Source organism: Chionomys nivalis, chromosome 11 (genome assembly GCF_950005125.1).
Source record: "Chionomys nivalis chromosome 11, mChiNiv1.1, whole genome shotgun sequence".
In the NCBI taxonomy this organism is placed as follows: Eukaryota; Metazoa; Chordata; class Mammalia; order Rodentia; family Cricetidae; genus Chionomys; species Chionomys nivalis.
The window spans coordinates 50189044-50214675 of NC_080096.1; the positions used below are offsets into that span (position 1 = coordinate 50189044).

General features: G+C 39.2%; 1 protein-coding gene across 1 annotated transcript in view; it reads left to right on the forward strand.

The window, feature by feature from the left end:
- Positions 1 to 25632, forward strand: part of C11H1orf87 (chromosome 11 C1orf87 homolog) — a 71069-nt gene that overhangs the window by 35595 nt on the left and 9842 nt on the right. Inside the window, exons 7-10 of the mRNA XM_057784578.1 lie at positions 761 to 926; positions 7872 to 7969; positions 18388 to 18452; positions 24684 to 24757. Coding sequence (XP_057640561.1) covers positions 761 to 926; positions 7872 to 7969; positions 18388 to 18452; positions 24684 to 24757 — 403 coding nt within the window. The remainder of the gene's footprint in view (positions 1 to 760; positions 927 to 7871; positions 7970 to 18387; positions 18453 to 24683; positions 24758 to 25632) is intronic.

Below are 25632 nucleotides of genomic sequence, written 5' to 3' on the forward strand. Positions count from 1 at the left end.
ATTATATTAGTACATGGATACTCCAGCTAAGGGTGGCTCAAAAAACAGCTATGCTACTAGGAGCCATGAGCCATAGGAAATTTAAATAAGCAGCAACCAGCCTTCATGGACTATAGACTGTGAAATCATGGTCCTGGGAGTTTTACTGGCCATCCATTTAGTGCCCGGCTACTGTTACCATTCCTTTAAAGACGCAATAGCCAGATATGACTGTCTTAATAATTATAGATTTGCATGTAAGACTATAAGTAAATGTTATTCCCAAAACACTAGGTTTTCCCAACACAAAGAGGAAGGTTAGAATCCTTGCAATACATCTTCCCAATCGAGGGTTTCCTGTGTAAATCACCCATTACAATAAGGCAGCATCTGTTTGGCTTTGCTTGTGGCAATCAGAAGTTTGGACAGCTATTAGTAATTAACTGAATTTAAAAGCAGAATGTTAAGTAGGTTAAGAATATCATTTACTATTTGTTGCCATTTTCCTCTCAAATGAGAGAAAAGAGCTAGAAAAAATTAGGTGCCTAGGTCTATGTAGTAGCCCAGTTGGTTTGTTCCTTCTGAGAAGAAATTGTAGAGCTCATTTCTGTGAAAAAAGAAATTTGTTAATCTATAAAAACTGCACATGCAGCCCATGTCCACATTACTAACATTTACGTGGATCCCAGGGAAAAGCTGAACCAAGAAACAAAACGTGAAAACACAGAGACTTTTAGCAAGCCAACTTTTTTTACAGTCTTCGATTTGCCTCTCTAAGCAGCACACCCCCTCAAGGTTCTGGCTTACTGGCTGAAGTGAACAAGAGCTTGCTGGAGATTTTGAAGATGGCACTAAGAACATGCCAAGGCAGAGTCAACATAGACAACCTCAATCTGAGCCTTCGCAAAGAAGATCGGTCATTCTCTGGCTGCCTTCCCCTGCCCAAGGTAACCAAAATTAGATTTTAGATTTGGCAAGCGTCAACAGAAGTACTACATAACATTGAGTTTATATTAACAATAAGGTACAGCTATGATTTGTATTCTCCCTGTGAAAATTACATCACACCACTGTTTTGTTGTGTGTGTGCTTGAGAAGAGAAAAACAAAGTAGAGAAGAGATTTTTGGAATGTGCAGAATTGGCCCAGCAATTACTTAAATTGTGTATATTTAATATTAATAATAGAATATATGATAATATCCAAATAATACTTCACAATGGAAACAAGTACTTTTCAAGGCCAAACTCATTTCTCACATCCTCTCGCAGCTTCTACGGGGGCCAGCATGTGGCATCTCATGCCTTGGGAGCACCATATTTTAGAGTTGATGTAATTTATGGTGCACAGAGCTCAGCATGCTGATTTGAGACAGTAATTACCAGTGCAGATGTGTTTCATGGAAGAGGACCCAGAACTGTATTAATTCATGAATCTTCCATAGCCAAATAAACTGATCTCTCAAAGCTTCGTTGGATAGAGGTGGAATGATGATTGTTGCTATTACTATAACTGCACTGATAATACCTCGGCTTCACACTGCTTAATTCTTACTAGGTGCTAATCACTGTGCTAAGTGCTTAACTGACATGATCTCATGTAACCTCAACCAAGTTAACTCCTTACACAATATTCTATATTCTATATCATGAAATGTGTTGTTACTGGTGCTATCACTTCATAAGTGAAATAAATTCTGAATTTTTAAAAAGACAGTTGAACTAATTCCTGGGTCACAAGTAACAAGGGGCAAAGTCAAGATCTGAAGCTTAGGAAAGGCTGGAAACTGGTGAGCAAAGAGAAGTTAATAAATAGTTGATATCCAGAAGATTTTGCTGACAACAGTATTCAAAAGATAGAAATTGGAACATTAGGAAAGGTTGAAAATTAGAGGGAGAAAGGTTGTATCAAACACATTGTCACATATCCTTCATTCTGGGCATGCAGGGGTTAAAATTGAGGGAGTCAAAGTAGTTTCTGATATTTACTAAGAAAGCAAAGATACAACACAGTACAGGTGGGTTCTCACTCCCAAACAAAAGCTACCATTCTCTGAGACTGCATTTAGGCAGTTGGCATGCAAAGCAAGGGTTATGCTAATGTCTCCGTGTGCATGTACCTATGTATTTGTGTACTCTACATACAAACATGTTTCAGTAGAAAGAGTCTGAACCTCATGAGTTGCCTGTTTTGTATTCATGAGAGGACTAAGAATAAACTAAGAAGCAACAGTTCTTTATTAGATTGGAAACCACGTAATGCCACTGGTAAAGCCTTGTGTTCTCAGACGTTATGCATAGACTATAACACAAATAACTTGAAAATTAAAACACATTCATTTAATCTATTTTGGTCTCAGATTTTCATCTGGAAAACATAGGTTCCAAATAACATCTCCGTTGACTATTGTGGAGATTAAATGAGACTAAATATATGAAAGTATTTGTGAACAACCTCATGCACAAGGCTCTAAATAAATTCTATAACACACACACACACACACATCAGTTTTCTGAGGTTTTTGTCCTGTGGTCAGATGATACAACATTAAACTTTGGCTATCAACAGTCTTTAAATGTTCTCGTCTACAGCTGGCCCTGAAAGCTTAACTTTGTGGTTCAAATCCAAGGAAATGGGGTGTATTTTCCTTAAAGCTGGTCTGTCTTTCATGAGCCATCTGGCATCTCTTAAGACATCTGGAACTCACTCAAAGACTAATACAGTTCTGGGAGGCATGTTAAATAGAATTCGGTTTCCTCAGAATGTGAAGCAAATTAAGGCCCAAGGGATATTTGATACAGGAAGCAACAGGGTGCAGCCACACCACAACTTCCTTTCTCCCGGACCCTAGGTTGAAGGCAGAATGGAAAGACCATGCTCGTACTAGAAGCATTGAAGTTTTGGAAGTGTAAATCTTAACTTTTTTAAAGTGCAGAAGAGAGAACGTTCTTAAGTAGTCCATGACAGCTATACACCACTCCTTACCAGAAGAACAAACAAAATAAGGATAAAGAGGGAATAAAGTACCCAAAGTCATCTCAGTTCAAAGTGTTTGCAGACCTCTTGTAACTCCCAAGAAATCTAAACATTGTCGAAAATAATCTATAGATCTTCAATTGAATTTTGACCAGTGACCAAAAAACACCCTCTAAGCAAATTTGGTGTCAGTCATCTTTATCCTTCATCTTGCTCTCTGGCACATCTTCGGTATAATGCTGATTTGACAAGATTGCAAAGGCAATGTGAATCCACTTGTATTTCTTTATTAACTGTTCCACTGTCTTAGCTACTCTTCTTGTTGCTGTAAAAAAAAATACCTAGCAGAATCAAGGAAGGAAGGGTTTATTTTGGTTCACAGTTAGAGGGTACAGACCATCGTGGCAGGTACGTTAAAGCAATAAGACCTTGAGGTACCTGGTTACATTGCATCCAAGGTCAGGAAGTAAAGAATCACGATGAATGGTTTTTGGCAGCTCACTTTCCTCTTTTTAGATAGTCAAGGATCCCACTCAGGAAATTGTGCTACCCACAATGAGGAGGTCATCCCACCTAGTTTAACAGTTATCCCCTGAGCCCCATCCTTCAGGTTACTTTAGATCTCATCTTGTTGACAATTGAGATTAGCTATCACACCTGTCTGTTGGGGACTCCCAACTCCCAGACCCTGAATTTCCTGTGATCCCCCCCTGCCTGCCGGAGTAAACAACTTGTTTTCCTATGCTTGCAGTTGCCCTGAGCAAGCAACTTGTTTTGCAGCTGCTCTGAGCATGAGACATTCAGGAATTCTTGATGGCTGGGGAGTGGTTTCTGGAGGGCTTGCAGCTGAAAGTTAGGGCATGGCCATTAGTCAAGGAGACCCTATATAAGCTGCCCTGGAACATAATAAAGAAGAGCATTCTTGGGGCATTCTTAGCATTACCCGTGTGTGTGTGTGTGTGTGTGTGTGTGTGTGTGTGTGTGTGTGTGTGTGTTTAATCTCCAGCCCCTTGCCTGACTCGCGAACCTTACCATAGCACATGGCACATAGAGCGGGCATTGCGCTATACCTGTCCATTTCCTGAGAAGGAATACATTCGCCAGGACTGTCCAGACTTGAGTCTCAGCTTAACACGTTTGGAGAACTTCTAAAAGTCTCCTTTGAATGTGTGCTAGCATGTCAGATTCCCTCACCACCTTCTACAGTTTCTCGGTCATCCTTTTCATATTTCATTGCTTCTATATTTCTGTCCTAAAACAGTCCAAATATTTCAACTACTTCTGGATTGTTCTCTGCCTTCAATGCAATAGTCATATTTCTGATCAATGTTATTTAATTGACTTTCACTTTTGGATACATTAATTACTGTGTGTGTTAGGCACTAGTAACAATAATTTGAAATTTTTTGTTCACCAGAAAGTTAAGAAAAGGCAAGTGCCATCAAAATTTTGTGACAAAGTTAGGGTTAGTTATTAACTTGAATGCAGAACTAGACACCTGTGTGGCTTATCTGAAAGTGGTCCAGAGAGCTTCTTGTCAACATATAAGTTTGACCAAGAACAAAGAAAGAGAAGATAAAATGATTATCTGGATCAAGTGAACAGTGTGAATTATCTCCCGAATACGGACTGGGGGAGACCATGGCCAGTTAAAGGAATAGCTTCAAGTCAACTTGTGGAATAAAATGTATGAGCCTGTGTATGAAGGGTCTTTCCAAGAAGTTGATATTTTATCCTATAAAATCCTTGTAACCACCAAAGCATTTTAAATGTTCAAATGACATAATTACATTTGAACATTTAGAGGAACATTTTAATATAATTTGGAGAATTTTTCAAACAAGCAAAACTGAAAGGAAAGAGAGCCTTGTAGGAAGCTGTTCCAGTAAAGCAGAAAGCAACCATGATGTTTCAAGTAAGGCACTAACAGGGAGGATGGAGACAGTACAAAAGATAAAGCAGGTTTGGGTGTGTCGTTGAATGTGGGCCAAAACTAACTCCAAATTCATCAACTTGTTCAATGATAAAGCTATTCACTAAAATAAGAAACTAACAGGAGTAGTGTGAAGGAGTAGAGTATGGGCTGATGGACCGAGTTTTGAACTTGTTGGTTTACACAGTAAGCCTGAAATTATATAATGATTTGAGACTCTTCAAGATAGATGGGACATCATAGGAGCATTGAAGACCACTCCAGAACATACGGGAGAGTGAGGCTGTAAGCAGACTAAAGAAGGTACTCCTTATGGAGTCGGTAGGCAAGAAAAGTCTGTGAAAAAGATTAGCATCAAAGGAGATATGGGAGCATTAAAGACAGCAATGCAGAGAGTTTGTAGGAACAGAGCATGACCCTCCAGCTCCAGTCCCATGCTGCAAAGAGATCATCTTTAAATAGGACTAAATTTGCTAACTGGAAACCCATAGAAGTTCCTTGTAACTAATAATGATGGTTGAGGCAAGTAATAATGTAAAACACAAAACATGGGAAGACAAGAGCTTGTAATAAGTATCTAAGCTCTTGAGACATTATTAGCATAAATAGTCCCTCAGTCTGTCACTTGCTAAACAATGTAGTTTATTTACTTACATTGAAATAAATGTTTTTACTTCTTTTTGTTGTTGTTGTTGTTGTTTTTTAAAACAGGGTTTCTCTGTGTTAACAGCTTTAGCCATTCTGGAACTGGCTCTTGTAGATCAGGCTATCCTTGAACTCATAGAGATCTGCCTGCCTCTGCCTCCCGAGAACAGAGATTAAAGGTGTTTGCTACCACTACCCAGCTAAAAGTATTTACTTCTGATTGAAACCATTTCCTCACTGAGATAAAATTATTAAGCATTTCTTACGAAGAGTCATCAGTTTTAATATTTATGCTTTAAAGTTATGTTTTACTGGTAATCCTGCAAAACACTGTCTTAATTAATTTTTCTGGTAGACGTTTTCATTGCTCCTCATGACTGCCAGTCAGTTTTTAGCAACCATCAATCAGCCTGTGTCTAGGTATGATGATGTACTCTTTCTAATCTGCTATTCATTTTAGCCTACAGCAAAACTGAACGTTGACAGAGTGCTCTATTTTGAAAATAGACTTTCAATATAGGTGTTCAAAAACACATCAGTATGCTATAATCATGAGGCTAATCCATTTTTATTTATTAAAGATAGCAATTTGTTTATTAAATAAAAGTGGCAAAATGTGTGATCAATTTCTGTATCTCTTTGCTTTTTTGCTAACCTCTCCCCAAACCCATTCCATTTGCATTCATCTTTGACTTGAATCCTTTATTTTCCAAGACTGCTAAGCAATAGTGGTAATAAAAAAAAAATGAATAAAGGACCATCTCACCTTGGAAAAGACACTGCCTCATAAGGAAGCTCAGAAGGGCAATAGGATTACTGCCCTGTCAAGAAGAGGCATGAAACTACAGCAGAATGGGCAACACCAAGATACTTACCATTCTACATAGCACTGGAGTTTCGTTTCATTTCGTTTTGTTTTGTTTTTCATTTGTTATTTATATACCCTTGTCCTCTCCAGCATTCTCCTCAACTCCTTATTCTTTGGGTAAACTCTGTCTGTTTGTTGTTTTGTTTAAATGTTTCAAAATAATCTGTTATTTATTTTCCTCTTAAAGTCCCTCTGACTTTAATTCCTCTACACCTAGAAAGTAGAAAGCAAGTTTAAAACCTCAGAAAAATAAATAAAGATGAGCATTTTGCCTCTGCTTGCCTACTATGTGCTGAGGGTGAACCCAAGACCTTGCCTAAGCAAAGAAAATGTTACTACGCCCTTCTCACTGTTTTAAGATGCAAACTCCATTACTATTGGCTATGCTGATACTAACAGGTCAGTAGACAATTGCTACTGAAAAGAAGACACCACACCTTGTAGGGCTTCCCAGGGAGGTGCCTTTGTGGTATAGGACAAAAGGGGAAGATGGGCAAGAGCCCTTTCCTATGTTTCTTGCATAATGAATGAGCAAAGCAAAATAAGCAAGCTCAAGATTAGCTGCCTTGTACCAACTCCCTTGAATGCTGGAATTTGAAGGTTGTCCCTGGTTTCCTGGTTCCTGTTCCAGGATGAAAATTCAAGTGGTAGTGGAACCCTGCAGGTACTTATAAAGGCCTTTGTCTAATTGAATTGCTCACATTCAGCTGAGTTTTCTACTCTCTCTTAACTAACCTAAGAAGGGCAGATTGCAATGGTTAGTGTTAATTGTAAGTTTGATAAAATCTACAGTTTGGGAGATCTGCTTTTTTTGCCAGGTCTGTGAGGATTATCTTGGTTATGTTAATTGATGAAGGAAGATTCTCCTTAAAGGAAGGCCCTTCTCTAGGCTAGCGATTCTAGACCATAGAAAATGAAGAAGGAAGCTAAGCCCTAGCATGCATGCATTTCTTGCTCTTTGCTCTCACTATACAGTCTGGCCAGCTTCTATGTGTTCCTGTTGCCTTGCTGCCACAATGCTGGACTGAACTTTGAACTGAGTCAGTTTAAACTCATTACTCCTTAAATTGCTTTGGTCAGGGCAATGTCTCACAACTACAAGAAAAGAATCCAAGAAAATGCCATTAACCATGAATACAACACAATTGCTTTTACAAACTGAAATATATGATACAAAAATGTATCAGCATGAGTGAGGGAAGATCCTTCCCAGGCCTTAACCACACATGGGTTGACAAAAATATAAGATCAGTAACAGAATGCCAAGTGGCTTCTGAAAAATCTGCCAACTGAATATAAGGGTTTGTTACCCATAATGACGAAGTTGAAAAAGCACACGCTGACCTCAATGACAGAATATACTCCTGAGCAATAAATAGCTCCTTGCAGAATCATATGGGCTATTATAGTGGGGAGAAATCCAAACACTCATTTCATTTTACTAAAGCTTCAAATCCTTTCTTATTTCCAGGTCAGAGCTATATGTGGCAAGCATGGATTGTATCTAACCTTGACCCTGCTGCAAACATTGCTTAACCACCAAGATTTGGGTTACCAAGGTGAAATAAAGTAAGTTGAATTTTGAAGGTTTTGCCCCACCAAAATGAAAATATGGTAAAGTCCTAACTCTCAATATGATGATTTTGGTGACCGAGGCCTTGAAAGTTCACTAAATTTAGATGAAGTTGGAGCACCCTAGGAGAAATAGTAATTTTCCAAGAAAAAGCCAAGAAAGCTTCCTTCTCTTTCTACCTTAGAAAGACACACCAAGAAGGCGATAACCAGAACTAAAACTTTTGTCATCTCAGCCCCATTAGAAAAAGACAGTGTCTGATGTTAGGCACTTGGCATCTGTGCCGTGCTACCTGTGGAACTATGGAATCTCCGTAACCCTACTGCATTCTATTGCCAAGCACATACATCTGCCTTTAGAGAACACGTTCCATGTGACCACCAACCAATTTCAATCACTTGCCAGCTAGGTTAAAGAACATTTTATTAAGACTAAAGGAGACTGGCTAAATGGCTCGGTTGGTAAAGGCCTTTACTGCCTAGCTTGATGACAGAATGCCACATTACAGAATGAGAGAACCTGTTCTCAAGGTCCCATCGGACCTCCACACATGTGCAAGCACATATACACTAAAGAAAGAGATGTAATATTTTTAAATATTTAAGACAAAGGGTTCTCAGAGGAGACCTCTCCTTTCAGCCATTAGGAACCTCTGTGGTCTATACTTGCCATTCCTCCTGAAACAGCTAAAGAGTGGGATCAGACAGATGAAATAGTGTTTCAGAGGTTAAGGATCGAGCATTGTCATCAAACTGTGATAAAGGCAGGAAAGCAATGAGATTGGCTTTGCTTGCTGCAGAGGAAAGAGAAAAAAATAACGGGCTAGAACCTTCAAATAGTTGGAATGAGATAGAGCTGGAGGTTAAGAAGAGCAAGGAGGATATAGCATACCTTACCAGGTATGTAGGTATACAAGACATGTATCCCCACAGACATCCCCTGGAGATTTTAAAGAGTTGTCTTCAAGACTTTTTATAGGTACTAGCTTATGAATGAAATTAGGAAACTGCTCATAACACTGGAAAAGAAAATATAGAAAACATCTCAGGGCACACATAATCTGTGTGGGCTACACGAATTACTTTATGCGGAAATCTAATCCTCCATTCTCTCCCCCTTTATCTGCTTTGCTTTTGTTTGCTCTACAAACCTGCCAACTTCTATTGGGATGTTTCATATAAATATATGTTCTATACCGAGCAAAAAATTCCCTTAACTTCCAATAAGTGAAATAACATTGATTTAGCATGCTATCTTCATTGCCATATTGTGAGAAATAGTAAACTACAGTACCATAAGGCAAGCAGATTCTTTATTCAGCTTTGTATACCAAATGTCTAAAGCAGTAGATATTATGATGATAAATGTTTATGCGCTTGAACCAAATTAGAAGAGAAGTATCTAAAAATAGTTCATGGTCGAACTGAAGAGTGCCTTTCCCCCCCATCTCAGCGAAATCAGGTACACAGTACTAAATGCTTTAATAGCACCTAGTCATGTTATTCCCTAGTCATGTTCTCTTTAGAACCCTGATTTAATGGTGTGTTTTCTTAATTTATGTCTATACAATGATCGCCCTAAAGCAAGAAACATAGCTGCTTTTCTCACATTCAATGGTCAGAACATCTATCCTACAGTGTGGTTAGATTACATGGTGTGTGTTCTCTGAGCTTGATGATTCATTTATTTAACAATCATTTGCCAAGAACCAGCAATATACCAGACAGTGGGAGTACAGCTATGCAGAAAACAAAGCCTGTTCCTCATGAAGATATATTCTACTTGGAATGATAAATAATTTAAAATATATGGCATAGGCAGACAGTGGTGGTGCACACCTTTAATCGCAGCACTTGGAAGGCAGAGACAGGCAGATCTCTGTGAGTATGGGGCTAGCCTGATCTATAGAATAAATTCCAGGATAGCCAGGACTTCACAGCGAAACCCTGACTTAAAATAAAATAAAGGAAAATATATGGCATAACCCAAAGTCATAGGGGCAATAAGGAAAAATAAAGCAGTTTAAGATTTGCAAAGAGCATTAATAAGTGAATGAGTTTGAGTCCAACCCAGTGGATGATTTCCTATGGGCCAGTTTTGCACATGAGCATTTCCTTAGAGATGGCTAAGCTACTAAAAGCAGACAAATGAATTAGGAGAAGACTAGAAATCTAAAGGAAGTTCTCAAAATGGCTTTAATCTAAAGAAAAAAATCAAGGGCTGGAGAGATGGCTCAGTGGTTAAGAGCACTGGCTGCTCTTCCAGAGATTCTAAGTTCAATTCCCAGCAACCACATGATGGTTCACAATCATCTGTAATGAGATCTGGTGCCCTCTTCTGGCCTTCAGGTAGAACACTATATATATAAATAATAAATAAATAAATTAAAAATAAAAAACAAGCACCAGAGTGTACATTATACATAGGATATAGCAAAGACTCCATTGATATTGTTGATTAACAGCTAATTCAGAACCAGTATTTCAGGGATCTGGAGTATAAGAGCAGACAGTTGCTTTCTTTGACCTTAGAATAGGCTAGGATTTCAAAACCATGAGAATCAAAGAAAAAAAATATGGTTAAAAGAGATAAACAAATTTCATCTTTAAACAGTCATTAGCTAAAGCTTCATCTGTGAATTAAACCCATTCCATTATGTGCTTTGTATGCAAACCTATATCCTTAAGAGATTAAAGATGCAATGTAGGCCCACATTTTAGGAGCTGAATGCTCGAATCATTATCTTAGTACATATTGTCCATTAATCTGCGTTCAATTGGAAAGCCATTTGGAATGTGGCTGTGCGCTAATTAGCAGGATTCTAGTGCTGAGCTGCTTCCTGATTAAATGTCTTTTAGAATCAATAAAACATCAGGAGGGATTGTGGTGATGTGGGATTAGCCCCATCTAGCCAAATAAAATGAGTTGTGTTCCCTTTTTAAACTCGCATGTTGTGAGCTAACAAGAGAGACAATTTTGCCAGTCCTGAAACAAAAATGTGTTCTGTTGATGTTGTTGTTGTTTCTTAGATAATGCTTTTTTAAATCGGAGATTTCATTTTTCATCTTCCCATGTTCCTAACAATTAGCAGAGACATTCGTGAATGACTGCCAGGATAAGGCGATTGTGAGAAAGACTTGATTACGATTCCTAATCTCCACTCTGAATCACCCTTATGGAAAATGAGCTCAGGTTGTGTTGGATGGAAATTATTATCCCTATTCTTGGCCGGGGAGATGGAAGTCAGAATTCACATTTAATGTTTCTATGTGACTTTGTAATAAATGGTAATTAAGGAGGGCAAAGCAAGAACAGGAGGCAATCTAATACTCGAAAAATTATATTGGCAAAATTAAATGCTTCAAACCAGTTTAGAACACACGTGCACAAGCCAAATTGTGTTGGGGGAGGAGATAAATAATAAAGCTGCTATGGAGGCTTCCTGAATGGCGTAGACCAATTGACACAGCCACAAGGAGGACATACGTAGCGTACACATCTGGCCCATTATAGCAAATAGAGTTAGGTTGGAAAGGACTTTTTGCAAATCCTGGGAACGAGCAGAGAATTTTAGGAGATAAAGGAAGCATGAGGTGTCTCATTCAGCAGTTGCTGTTTAAAGGGAATAGGAAAAGTGTTTCACAAAGGACTATTGGAGATGTGCTGTGTTCACCCATTGGCTCGGTGGTAGACAGCAAACCCAGCTTGCTAGTTTGCATTCTCATAATGATGACAGTGCCGATAAAGGTGTCACTGCTTATAGAGAACATTTGTAGAACTTAAACAGTTCCAAGCAATATTTCAAGTGTTCTGTTAAATGTTAACCTTTTTGATACCTGCAACAGCTCCATGAGGTAGGTGCTATTCTAGTTTTCAAATGAGGAAATGGAAAACCTCCATGACCCTGATGAATGAATTCATCAGAAAGGCTGAGTTAATGTAGGTTTGACAGCTCCAGTCTTCGACCATAACTACATAATGTAGTTACTTTCCTGTAAGTCCTACAGTTCTGAGAAGTTTGTGTGTGACTGGGCAACCGGCTTTGGATAAACTGTGTGCTGGAGTTCACACTTCGGTTTGGTACTGGATCCAGTTTGGAACTGGAGGAGTCTGTCTGGAAGAATTTCCCTCCACTGAAATTAAAACTTGGATTTCCATCCCAGGATCTGTGGCTTTTGCCATGGCATATTTTTCTAGTCTATACATGCTTCTATAGCACAGCTGTATGAGCCACGGGTACCATTTTCTCGCAATCCTGGAGACTGGAAATTCAGTTTTCTCACTGTAACCTCGCATGAGAGAGAGGATGAAGGGTCTGTTACTAGAAAATCAGTCCAGTTCCTGATGATTTTTTGCCTCAGGACTTAAACCTTCCAAAGACTCTATCTACTAATATATCATGTGCAAAGATTTCAATCGAAGAATACATAAATACAAATATATGAGAGAACCCTGGGAAAAGTTTGCCTTGCTGGTCAGATGTCTCTTCTGACAGGCACATTTTGTGCCACTCTGTAAGAGTTAAGAATTCCAGAACAGTTGAACTTCTCCAGTCCAAGATCACCATTTCTACCTGGCAGTCTGGACAGAGCTGCCTCCTCTGTGCCCTCCTGGCTGAGCACCGTTGGATCTGCAGCAACTAACTTGGTGAGCAATGACAAACAGAAGCAACCCAGCAGTACAGGAAGTACAATCCTTGCAAATATAGCTCACCACGCCCTGATGCTAAGACCACAGTGAACAGAATGGAGAATGAAGAAAGACGGCTGGCTTGGGTGGATACCCAGAGTTCTTTTTGACTATATGAAGTTTCCAGGAGAACATTCTTCCCAGAGTTAGCTCCATTGAGATTACAAGGGTGCACTGTAAAATAGCTCATGTTTTGATTTTTTGGTGTTGAGGCTTAATGTCTTTTTAAATATCAAAGGTTATTATATAAAAAGACATCTGCTTTATAGTCCCTAAATAAATGGGCAAAAATTAAGAGAAAACCCACTGACATTATTAAAATGTATGGGCACTCCTTTGATGTGTCAGAATCCAGAATGAATTGTCAGCAGTCATAACCTAGCGGGATGTGAGGGAACCCATAAACTACCTGACCCAGGCTTTCTAAGAAGCGTGCCAGGCAGAAGATGCACTGCTGCCTCCCGCTTGGTTGAGAGACCACAGACAAGTCTTCCCATACTAGAAACATGACGTGGTACTGCTGTCAGCGCTATCCCCCCATCCTGCATAAGCATAGGTGAGTGGCTTCTTCCCCACACAGTCCTCATTGATAGCTATTCAGAAAACACACCTTTGAAACAACAGGAAAGATTTGGGTTGAGCAAGGTAGGAAGCGGAAAGCCTGGGCTTTTTGCCTCTGGCAGTGCCATCCCTGAAAGTTAAGTTGTGTCAGTTAGCGCAGAGACGTATGGTAGTTGTGTATACTAAGAAGAGTATGGATTATGACATATGATACCCATATCTTGTATCCAACAAGTATGGTGAGGGATCTAAGAAAGAAGAATTTGAGATGCCAAGTATACACAGGAATTGTCACCTGTCCCTTGTCTGCAGGCCTATGGGAACAGTGAGCAGAACCATGGAAATCAGGACAAACTCTCATTTAATGGTGAATAAAAAAAAAAAAAACCCAACATACAAAGCCTACTTTAAAGGAGTACTTTTAACCTAAAAGATAATTTCAAAAGGAAATTAAAAAAAAAAAACTCTAAAGTAAAATAAGCATGACAGAACATGGGAAATGAAATTTAATCCTATGTTCTCTAAACTTCAATAACACTTCGAATATATTTCCACTCTAAAAAAAAAAGAAAGAAAAAGAGAAATAAAATATTTCAGCTCTAAAACCTAGAAAAGTTTGAGAAATTATTGTGCTTCTTTCAAAGTTGCAAAAGCCATGCAACCTGTTGATATGAATTATAAAACAATAAAGAGATAAGAATAGTGAGACAAACCAATGATTAAAAAATAAAGCTTAAAAAGTATTGAAGATGATTGGATAAAATCATGAAAAACTTGGGGAAGAATGGGTGATTTCAAGGAACCCTAAACTTCTCAAGGAGAGTTAAAGTCACTAGGAATCAATAAAAATAAACAAAAGGAACACAATAGAAAAATCTAATATGTTATGCCAAACTTAAGGGACTTCTACAGAATCTATACCTGGAGAAAAAAATAAAAACTTGGGGAAAAAAGATAGGGCATATTAGATATAAGACTAGAATACTAAAGTGACTTGGCGTCATTGGAAATTAGGAACAAAATAGAGAAATAAAATAAAATAAACACCAAAGTCCTCCTATGGTAGCTCATTTTTCTTACATTACAAAATTCTGAATTTCTCTGCTGTAATTTTAAGTATATTCAGCTGAAAGCATTAGAGACTGAAAATCCAAAATCAGGTGGCTTCATTAGCTTGGCCTCTGGCTAGAGCCTTTATACCTGAGTAACAATGTGACCAATGGCATGTGGCAGAAATACACACAAAAGGAGATATTGTGTGGCAGGACAGAAAGCCATTGATTTGGAAGACCAGTATTGTTAATTTTGCAACAACTAATTGTAAGGGAATTTACCAGAGTCCCTTGAGAACTACATTAATCTCTTCCAAGGGTAGCAGTCCTGGTGCCCTAATAACTTTCCTTTAGACTCAACCTTGCAAGGATCTTAATGCCTCAATATTGTCAAGCTGCGGGTGGAGGTCTAGTATATACTAGGTGATCCACACAAACCATACTCAAGGGATAGCACCAACTAAAGAAAGTTTACAGAGCTGGTGAGAAAGAGCCCTGTGTATACAAATTGAAAACTCACTACGATCTAAGCTAAATTAAGAAAAAAAAATGCCCTTGTGTTTGTATATTACAGTGAGAAATTTGTATTATAAAGACAAATAAAATTTGTTCAAGATCTTTACTGAAAAATAAAGGGGAGATTAATTAACAATGAATAAAAACCAGACTAACCACAGACTTCTACAATGGTCAATGTTAGGAGACACTGAAAGAATGCCCATAATTACAAAGTGGACAATATGGCTGTGAAGCCAAGTTGTATAACCTGCCCACTCGTGCATCTTGAGTCAGATGAAAGGAGTATGGTAATGACTCATCCCTTCAACCTGTGTCTCAGGGTGAGTAGCTTACAATAATGAATAAAAGGTACCAAGTACACTCTCTGAAATCTATATTAAGTAAAAAAAACAAAGGTGAATTTGAAACTTGTTGGTGTTTGAGAAAGAACCTCTTGTAGCACAGGCTGGTCTAGAACTTGCTATGTATCTGTGGATGACCTTGAATTCCTGATCATTGATCCCTACCTCCCAACTGTCATCATAAATACACAACACTATGCTCCCTAGAGAGTGAACTCAGGACTTCATGCCTGCTAAGCAAGCGCTCTCCCCACTTAGCTACATTCCCAGTCTAGAATTTGAATGTGAAGCTTGAGTCTTCCTGAATATCTAATCAGCATCCCAGTCTTTGTTCCCTAACTGGAATGAGAAAGCTTGGTGCATACTTTTGTTATTAGAATTACTAGTACCTGTTATTATGACAGAAACCTATTCTTACATTTAAGCTGAATACCCTTTTGAAGGTCTATAAATGAGATATAGAAATGAGAATTATTTTGTAGAATAATCATAAGAAATGTATTGATCACACAAGTCCCTTATGCCTTTCATGTCAGACAATGCCCAAGCTGAAGCTTTAGGAATATTTGCTACCTTCTTTTCCCCCTATTCGCAGCATATACTCAAGAAAAAGTGGAAAAGTTTCTAGTAGTGTTTTATCCAGGGCCTTGTCTCCTATAGTTTTTTCTGTTTATGTACTCATTTCTCATCAATGTGTGTGTGTGTGTGTGTGTGTGTGTGTTGTGTATGTGATCACGTGCATGCCTGTAGAATTCAAAGGAAAATTTTCAGAATCAATTGTCTCCTTCCACGGTGGGTTCTAGGGATCAAGTGCACGTTATTGGGCTTCTCTAGCAAGGTTCTTTATTCCCTGGCCATTCTCTCTTACTTGGTATCTGACAACATGGCCTGACATTTTCAGACGGCTGTGAAAAATAAATGGAATATGCAGTCTATGACTACCAGTAGATCTAGGCTCTTGGTTGGGTTTTATTGTAAAAAGTTTGGAAGGTGGTCTAAGAATATGCCTACTCTTTCAAATAGTGTCTAAAATGAAGCAGTGAAGAAAGCTTCAGTCTGTTTCCAGGGCTGAGCTAATACCTGATGCTTGTATGATTATTACCCCATGAGAGCTTTCTCTCCTCCAGCTTCTCTTTGCCATCCTAGGCCTGCTGCATCTCATACAGTCACCTGGTTTTATGGTTGCATTATTGCATATCACAATTTACCTCTTTCTCACATAGAGCTCTGGAGGCCACATGTTCAAATCTCCTATCAGAATCCACATGCTGATCAAAGACTGCTTCTGATATGTGATCCATGTATAGGAAAAGGTTTATGAGATATAAGTAAAGTTGGTTTCATTGTTAACATATCACTTCTATTTAAAGAGAATAAAATTATATGATATTAGAACTTCTTGAGAAAACCTAAGACACATTTTTGCCAACTTCCTCTCTGTCTCAGTTGGTCTGCTGATGGGTGAACTAGAAACTAATCTCTCCATTTAGTCGGTTTGTGGGGAGCAGAGGCTGTCTCTCCCCAACATGAGCAAATGTCAATTTCTTCATTTTTCCTCATTTACTAGTCTTTGAGAACTTCATATAATGCATTTTGATCATATTCATTTCATGCCCCAGTTATTCTAAATTTATTTCCCCATCCCATCTACCCAACTGTGTCCTGTCTTTCGTAGTATGGACTCTAATTTGTGCTGCCTGTATACTCTTGAATGTGTAACCTGCACTGGGGTCTCACTCTTAGAACAACTGGCTCTCCCTCTCCAGAAACGATCAGCTTCCAACAGCTACCTCATTAGGGGGTGGGACTTCATGCCTCCACCCCTCTTCAAGCTAGGATATGGTCTGGGTTGGACTTGTGCAAGACATGTGCATGCTGTCACAGTGGCTGTGGATTTGCACCTGCAACAGTTCTGTTGGACCTACAAAACAGTTTCTGTTTAGTCAACCACCGCCTCTGGCTCTTGCCATCTCTCTAACCCCTCGCAGTGACCACTGACATGTGGGAGGAGGGTGTGACGCAGGTGTGTCACTTAGGGCTGTATGTCTGGAAGTCTATGTACCTTGACCAGGTGTGAGTCTCTGTGTTAATAATGTGAAGCAACTCACAATATTAGGGGGAAATAAAAATCATGGAGGACCAGAAACAATTTAATGACAGATTAAAAACAAAGACAGAGGAGGGATGGAAGAGAGGAGAAGGAATAAAGTAATTCATAAACAGGTGGATCACCGTCTTAATTGAGCAGAAGATGGATATTTGACTATAGTCCTAACCACACTACATCCAAAAGGAAGCCAGGTACCTATTACTGCCAGAGAAGCATGTTTATATAATATATAAATGAGTTCTAGGCAAGCAAGTATAAATGATTTACACTACCAAAATTTTGATGGATTATTTTATGCTTTAGGTAACTGATTTTTCAGTTACGACACACATTTCTTCCTGGGAAGTCATTGAATGTTAAGTCCGGCACATGTAATTATCTGTGTGTGTTGTGTGTTGCAATCCTTTCGACACTCATGGCAACAAAAAGGGACATTTCTGATAACCACCTGAAATGAAGATTCCATGACTGATTTAATTTATATCACTGCTAGATAAAGGTATAAGATTGTGAGGTGGAAAAGAGGGCAGAATAGCGTTAACACTGAAAGGTCATGGACTTATTCATTTTCCTATGTAACAATGCAAAAATAATAGCTAGTCATGTTTTTACTGCCGTTAGAACAGTAACTGATTTTATGGCTAGAGGTGACTGTGACCTTAGCCAGATTTTCTCATAGTTCCTGGTCTCTGGATGCCCTGAGTTTGACAGCAGACCCCAATCTCCAGTCTGCTGGCTTTGCTGTACTTCATTCATTTGTTTCAGGGTGCTGAATTTCTAACCTATGGTCCATTATTATGTGTTTGCTTGGTTTTTAGACAGGGTACTACTGTACAGTTTAGGCTGGCCTCAATCCCCTAATCCTCCTGCTTTAGCCACGCCCCCTACCCCTGATACTCTGGGGTTGATGGCCTAGGTCCCACACTCACGTATCTCTTCCTGTAACTCTGAGGGCATCTGGTTCCCTGTGCCAACGCTCTTCCTGGTAGATATACATACTTCAAGGTATTTGTTTCCTACACTGAATCAAAATCCGTTTCAATGTTGCTGCCAACCAAAAAAACTCAGCTTGGCTGCGCATGCTCCGAGGTAGAGGAAGCATCACTACCCATCACTCAATCCTGGCTCCTCTTCTTACACAGGTGGCAGAATTTTGTTAAGTGGCTAAAGAGGGCTTCTTCTGATCTGTTGTGCGATTTGCCTGTAGGTGAGTACTGTTCTTTCTTATTCGTCAGCAAACCTAGCTGGGTTTTATTTCATTCTTCCCAAAAATATTCAATGAAGAAAAGACAAAACTGAAAATTTTTTTAAAACTATTTTTTTTTAGCTTTTTGGATAAGGAAAAATGTGAGTGTTCTAGCTCCATATTTTACTTTCTGTGGCAACCCTTTGATATGAATATAACACACTTACACATGAAGTTGGTATTATTGGCTTAAATTTCAGATGCAGTCTCTTGAATCTAGCAATCCTTCAGGTTAGCATCTATTTGAGTAATAAATCACCAAATATCATATACAAATATAGGTTTCAAATATGTATGGTGTATGTGCCTAGATATATGTTTATTACAGCAACTTTTATAAATGTCTTAAAATTAGAAACAAGAAAAAGATCCTTCTGGGAACATTTAATTAAATTATACTACAACTGGCTGATTAAATTGTTGAGTTTTAAATAACACAACTGGGCTGCCACATAATGATTTCCATGACATATTATTGAGTGAGATTTTAAAGATGAATATGGCAAAATATTTAGCAATTAGCAAGTTTAAATATGACAGGAGAAAAACATATGCATTTGTATTAATCTGTTGCTATGATTTCTCTACTTAAACACCCACTAACTACTGTGCATCACAGTGCAAGATACAAGTGTGTATGGTGGGGTTGCTAGGGATGAGTATATCAGTCTATATCCAAGTGGCCAGGGGAAACATGGAAACAGGTATATGGAAACATTAGTCATATGAGAATCAGAGACTGAAAAAGTGGAAAAAAAGTATGAAGAATGTACTTATGATCCCAGCCTTGATAACAAATTTTTATGATCCTGGAACTTTAAAAAGTAGAAGAGGTTTCGATCATAGTTCTGAAGTCTGTAAATATTACATCTAAGAATCATTGAGAGTCATAATCCCTCTGAAGTCTCTTGGAAAGGGCCTCTGGTTGCTTCTTACGTTGAGTAGGAGGTTGAAGCCTCCAAAAGTTTGTTACATATGATCCCATGTCTGCTCACATGTTCCCTTGGCCTTCCGTTCCCTCTGTGTCTCTGTATCTAAAGACCTCTCCTTCCTCTTAAAAAAATTTTAGCTGTTCTCAAGTTGATTACATCTATAAAGATTGTTTTCAGATAAGACAAACTCACAGGTGCCAGTGGGTAGGAATTGAACATGTAACTTGGGGGACAGAGACATAACTCAGTACTTTGCTTTGATGCAGTCCAGACCTTAGTGACTAAGAAACATTTCCAACCCTTGGGGCTGGAGAAAGTATACTACAGATCAGCACACTACATCAAAAATCTAGAAGGCAGTATTCTTACTCACCTGGTCAGGTATCTCTAATGAAAGTCAGGGAGTTAGAGAAAGCATTTCCCAGGACATCCTGGGATGCTGGGTCTTAAGTGCCTTATAGTTTGGAAGGTTGGCATACTTGCAAACAGAATCCCATATTATAATGCTAAGACCTCTAAATGCTTTCCTGTGCCTGTGAATTCACATATAACTCCTGCTGAGAATGATGAAGAGTGTAATAACTCAGCCCTTCCTCAGCACCAGGGAGATGCTTGCACCATCCTCCACAGGACTTTTCCTCTGCCTGCATGCATCCCAGTACCTCTCAGACCAGATTTCCTTAACTTTTAAGCTTATCAGTCAGATCATGTTGGTATGTACCCAAACATCCTCAGTTTCATAATCACTTTTTTAGGCCCTATCTCAAAATACAGTCACATCCAAGCTACATGACATGACAGTATCACTACACAGGGGCTACAGAAACACAGTCCATCCCATAGTAAACAGATGAAGTACTGGCTTCATAAATACGTAATAACTTTCTATTATAGTATTTACTTTAGTGCACTCTGACTTATTTATTTAATCATCTTTAAAAATGGAGAGAAAGGAAAAGGGAGAATAAGAAACTGCATGTGCTAAGGAGCTGGATTCTATGCAGTGTGCAGAGTGACTTGAGCCTGACAAACAGCAGATAATGTTACTCACTGTAGAGCATCCAGGCGGACAGGACAGAATGGCCATTGTTGCTCTGTGTTATGGACTCACGGTTACTGATGAGAATTTTCCATTTCTAGATGACTGGATCTGTGAGGAACTTTGATGTCCAGCTTGGAACCATAAAGACAGTGGTTAAGACATTGTTAGAGGCTTAGATTAACTAGAACAATCTCAGAGTTGGAAGTGCTTATCAGTCCTACCAAACCAGAGGGCACTGGATTGAGTTGAGTGGTCCTACATAGCAAAATGTAGTTTCCATCTCCAAAGAGGGTAAAGGAAGAGGAGAATCCCCAGGGAATGAGAGAGGGCTGAAAGGTAAATGGCCAGAATTTAGCATCAATGCTAAGGCTCAGCCAGGAGATCTTGTAACTCTTCACACATGTTTTTTCTTTGCTTTTCCTCGGGCTACACCAACTCTCTCCTTGCAGCTATTGTTGAACACACTAAGCACTGCTGCCAAAGCTTTTGCCTTCCATGTAATTTTCCAAGTGATTTCCCCCCAGGCATTTGCATGGTTTATTCCCTTGTTTTCTGTCTATTGAGCATTCTATTTAATTGTGACTTCTTAGGAGGCTTTAGGCAAATTCCTTGGTGCCCCCTGTGGTTCTTACCTGTGAATTTGTGTCTGGTTGTTATGGCACATATCTGGACCTGACATTGTTGTGTTTGTGATTCCTAGCTTCACAATTAGAATGTACACTGCATGAGAAGAAAGCTTGTCTTGTTCACTGTTGTGTGTCCTTCCCAAGACAATGCCAGCTTCTGGTAAACACTTGATTAGTGTGTCTTCCATGAATGAACGAGTTGGAAGCAGGCTTACAACCACCTTTGATATTAGCAGACAACCGGAATTTTCATCTTCTTAGTTAGGTCATCTGTGGAATAGATATATTTTCTACCTCACAGAATTATTCTAGATTATGTGGCAAACTTTTGATATATGTTAGTTTGCTGATCACATAAGCCTCATTTATTAGAACTCATCAATTCAGAAGCTTTTACTTGGATTAAATGCCCTCAGCTTCATTCTATTTTCGAATCACCTATAGAACACATTTAAAAAGTATTCTGTCTCAAAAAAACAAAAACAAAAAAAAGTATTCTCCTTGCCTGAAATCGAGATTTAATTGGTCTTGTGAGTCATTTGCACACTGGTTGAAGTTCCCCAGGTTGGGCTAAAATACAGCAGCACCAAAGAGTTTTGATTCCAACAGTCAGTATGAGCAAACAGGAAGGATGGCTGTATGAACATCACACTCTCCTGGCAGCCTTATAAATCCTGGTCCTTCCCATGCTTGGAAACTTCTAGAAGTCAATGGGGTTTATTTCCCCAGTGCAAATCTTCCACTGGCTGACTAGACAGATGTTTCTCATTTGCCCTTCCTGCTGTGTTAGGAAGAAGAAAAAGAGATCTCCAGCACAGGTCTTTAAACAATGTTTACATATGCAAGTGATTACCTTTGTATACGCCATCAGATGACAAGGGAAAGGGGTAAATTAAAAGAAACTAAGCAGACCTTTCATATCTTCTCCTAAGGGAACTTTGAAAGGCTCAGACAGCAAGGAATAGCTAGAAAGAGATAAGTCTATGTTCTAGGTCTTATTCTAAAAACTGTCATGCATTAACTGATGCTCAGAAAAATGCTTAGCATGCTGGATGGTAAATCTTTTCCTGTAAGGAAATGAGATTTGCCTAATGTTAAACACCTTCGGTTGTTGAGTATTTTACATACATGATTTTAACCTCGTGGTATTACTGCAAGTTCCTGGAATTTCACAGGCGAAAGAACTGGTCCAAAAGTTCACAGTTGGTAGAAGAAAAATACAGGGTTAATGGTTAGTTTTGTCTGACTTTAGTCAACACTCCTGCCTCTGTGCCATACAGGGCTGCTAGAGGCTCTTTAGCTGTCCATCTCTGTTTCAGAGTAAGCTGGGCATTTCTTCTTGCAATAAAGAGCAAATTCTTTTCTTTCACAAATGTGATGCAGTGAGCAAATTTCAGTGCAAGTAGGTGTCCATGAGTTCCCATGATTAATTCTCAACAGATTAATTCAGATTTGCTTCAAAGGGACTTTTATCATAATCTTCAGTGAGCATTTGTCTTAGTCAGGGTTTCTTTTGCTATGAAGAGATGCCATGACCACAGCAACTCTTATAAAGGAAAACATTTAGTTGGGTGGCTTACGTTTCAGAGGTTTAGTCCATTATCATCATGGAAGGACATGGTGGCATGCAGACAGACATGATGCTACAGAAGAAGCTAAGAATTCTGCATCTTTTTTTTTTTTATTTTTAATTCTACATTTTGATCCACAGGCAACAGGAAGTAAACTGAGACACTAGGTGTGGCCTGCGCATGTATAAGACCCCACAGTGACACACTTCCTCCAACAAGACCATACTTACTCCAGTAAAGCCACACCTCCTAATAGTGCCACACTCTATGAGCTTTGGTGGGCCAATTACATTCAGACTGCCACAGCATCAGTTGAAGTTTATTCATGGTGTCTGGGTAGGTTATGAGAGATAAAGAAATACAGAGACACATCCGTGTTCTCAGAGGATTGAAGAAGGAATCGGAGAAAGGAGCTACACACTTAGTGGCTCTATTTTCCAAACTTAATATGAATGTGCATAGTCATTCATATAGGAGCAAGCTGGGAGGACCATTCTCTGCTGGGTCCTGGGGCTTCAGGTGAATATGAAATTGCATTTTCTTCTTTATCAACAAACTGAAGAAGAACTGGGGAGATGACTTAATTTGTAAAGTGCTTGCTCTACAAACTGGAGAACCTGAGTTTGGTTCCCAACACCTATGTGAAGAAGAAAAAAAAAAGGTCCAGCGGGGCATGGAGTGGCTATAACCACAGGGCTGGGAATGCAGAGACAAGAATGACTGTGGCAGTCAGTCTAGCTAAATGGTAAGTTCTAGATTCTAGGAGAGACCCTGCCTCAAAAATATAAGATGGTATAAGCTGGAGAGTGACTGAGAAAGATGCCTCTGGTCACTACACACACATGTACTCATATGTTCATAGTGCATCAATACATATGTACACACACAAACATGTATATCCACATTTACTATGCATATGTGAACACCAACATACAAAAAGTAATTGAAAAGCATAATTCATATTGATCCAGGAATGCAATGCTATTAGGGTATTACAAAGGTGATTTAAGCCTGTTGTGGAAATTTAGGAAACATTCTTCATTTTTTTAACACTTATTGAATGCCTGCTATGTTCTAGCTAATCCCATTTAATACTAGCAGTTACACAAGGTGTCCTCCTCCCTGTCACAAAGTCACAGAGAAATGGTTTTCAAGGTCATAGATCTCATAAACAAAATATCTAGGATTTAAATCCAAGACTTCCACCTCAGAACTGACATTGTCGCCCACTATGTTACATTGTCCCCTTCCAACTTTGCTTATTTGGGCTCCTTTTTATTAAAAATAGTGAGGCCCAACTGAGAACTAAGTATGTTTGTTAGTGACCTATCAAATTTCACTCAGCACTCCGGGATAGTCACAGGGATTTAGAGTCTGTAAAATCCTCCCTAAGCTGGGGAGGATTGAACAGAAGGTTGGTTGTTCTGCAACTAAAGCAAACTGGCCTTATCCATGAAGTCAGAAGTCTACAGTCTGGGAATGAGATGTGTACACACAGGTGATGGGAAAGGGAGTGCAGAGCTTATGTTCTAAAGGATGGAGTCACAGGAAGAGACTGTCAGTCTCATTAAGCTGAACAGGCCTTTTTGATTCAGGGCCTTCCACAGGTTGTACTCAGCTGGTCCACACCTTTGCTTCACGGGCACCATCACAGTGCCTTTGTCCAAATGACTCCTGCTCATTCCTCCAGTCATCAGTTTGCCTCACTTCCTCTAAGAATAATCCCTCCCCACTGCTTCTACTGCTTCTAAATAAACTGAAATGTTTTCCTATGTCCATATATTTCCTTTCTGTGGTATGTATATTAATTGTATCTAAATAGTTTGTCTGAGAAACCATGTTGAAATTCACAGGTAGAAACTTGCCTTTTATCCACCAAGGGTCTCCCTGTTGCCTAGCACAATGCAAACCACCCAACAGAGCCACAGAGCTGCATTTCCTCATGCGTTTGTATATGTTAAATATGCATGCCAAATTCAACCCTCGTCTCTCTCTCTCTCTCTCTTTGTTTTTCTTGTTAGGAAAGAATGAAAAGAAAACCCCAGGGGCCTTGGTTGAAGTCTCTGAGAGACCCCAAAGCAAAACTGAACATGTGGTATGCATCTGGGCATGTGGAGCTCTTGGGAGGGCCTTGAGAACCCTGACTCCCAACTTTTGCTGGGCTGGAAGGCCACCCTCCCCTATGGGTTCTTTGTTCCTTCCCTACACCTTGCTGTTAGACTCTCTTTAGGACCTGCCTCACATGGTAAGGAGAGACAGATTAACTCCTAAGATATGGTATGGTTTAGTTCTCATCCTGGTTAGCATGTGGAAGACTCCTGCCCTTCCTCAGTGATGGGCTTGTCATGTGCCCCAAGCAATTGTTTTTGTCGCATGTGTGCAGGTGAGCTTCCAAAGCTTATGGCCACCAATTGTCATCAGTCTAAAGGGTACTCAGAAGACCATTTTAATAGCTTAACGCCAGCTTCCAGAACCTGAGTGTGTCCTTTCCCTAAGGGATCACTTCTTAAAATTTAAGAATTTCTCTAATTTTAAAAGAAAAAAGAAAAACAAAAAATAAGAAAACAACTATCTAGCAAATGGTTGAAAATCCACCTTAATATTCTCAGCAGTGCCGGGCGGTGGTGGCGCACGCCTTTAATCCCAGCACTCGGGAGGCAGAGGCAGGCGGATCTCTGTGAGTTCGAGACCAGCCTGGTCTACAAGAGCTAGTTCCAGGATAGGCTCCAAAACCACAGAGAAACCCTGTCTCGAAAAACCAAAAAAAAAAAAAAAAAAAAAAAGAAAAGAAAAAAAATATTCTCAGCAGTTAGCGAGGAAATTTTGAAGAATTGAAAAGCAGCATGGGTTTTTCGATTGTTGGTGTTTTGAAATGTCCAGATTAGAACAGGATTTGTCTTAAATTGATGGGAGGCCTCTTCATGCACTTCACACATGGAAATAGTTTAGAAAACAGTATCCATTTTGGCA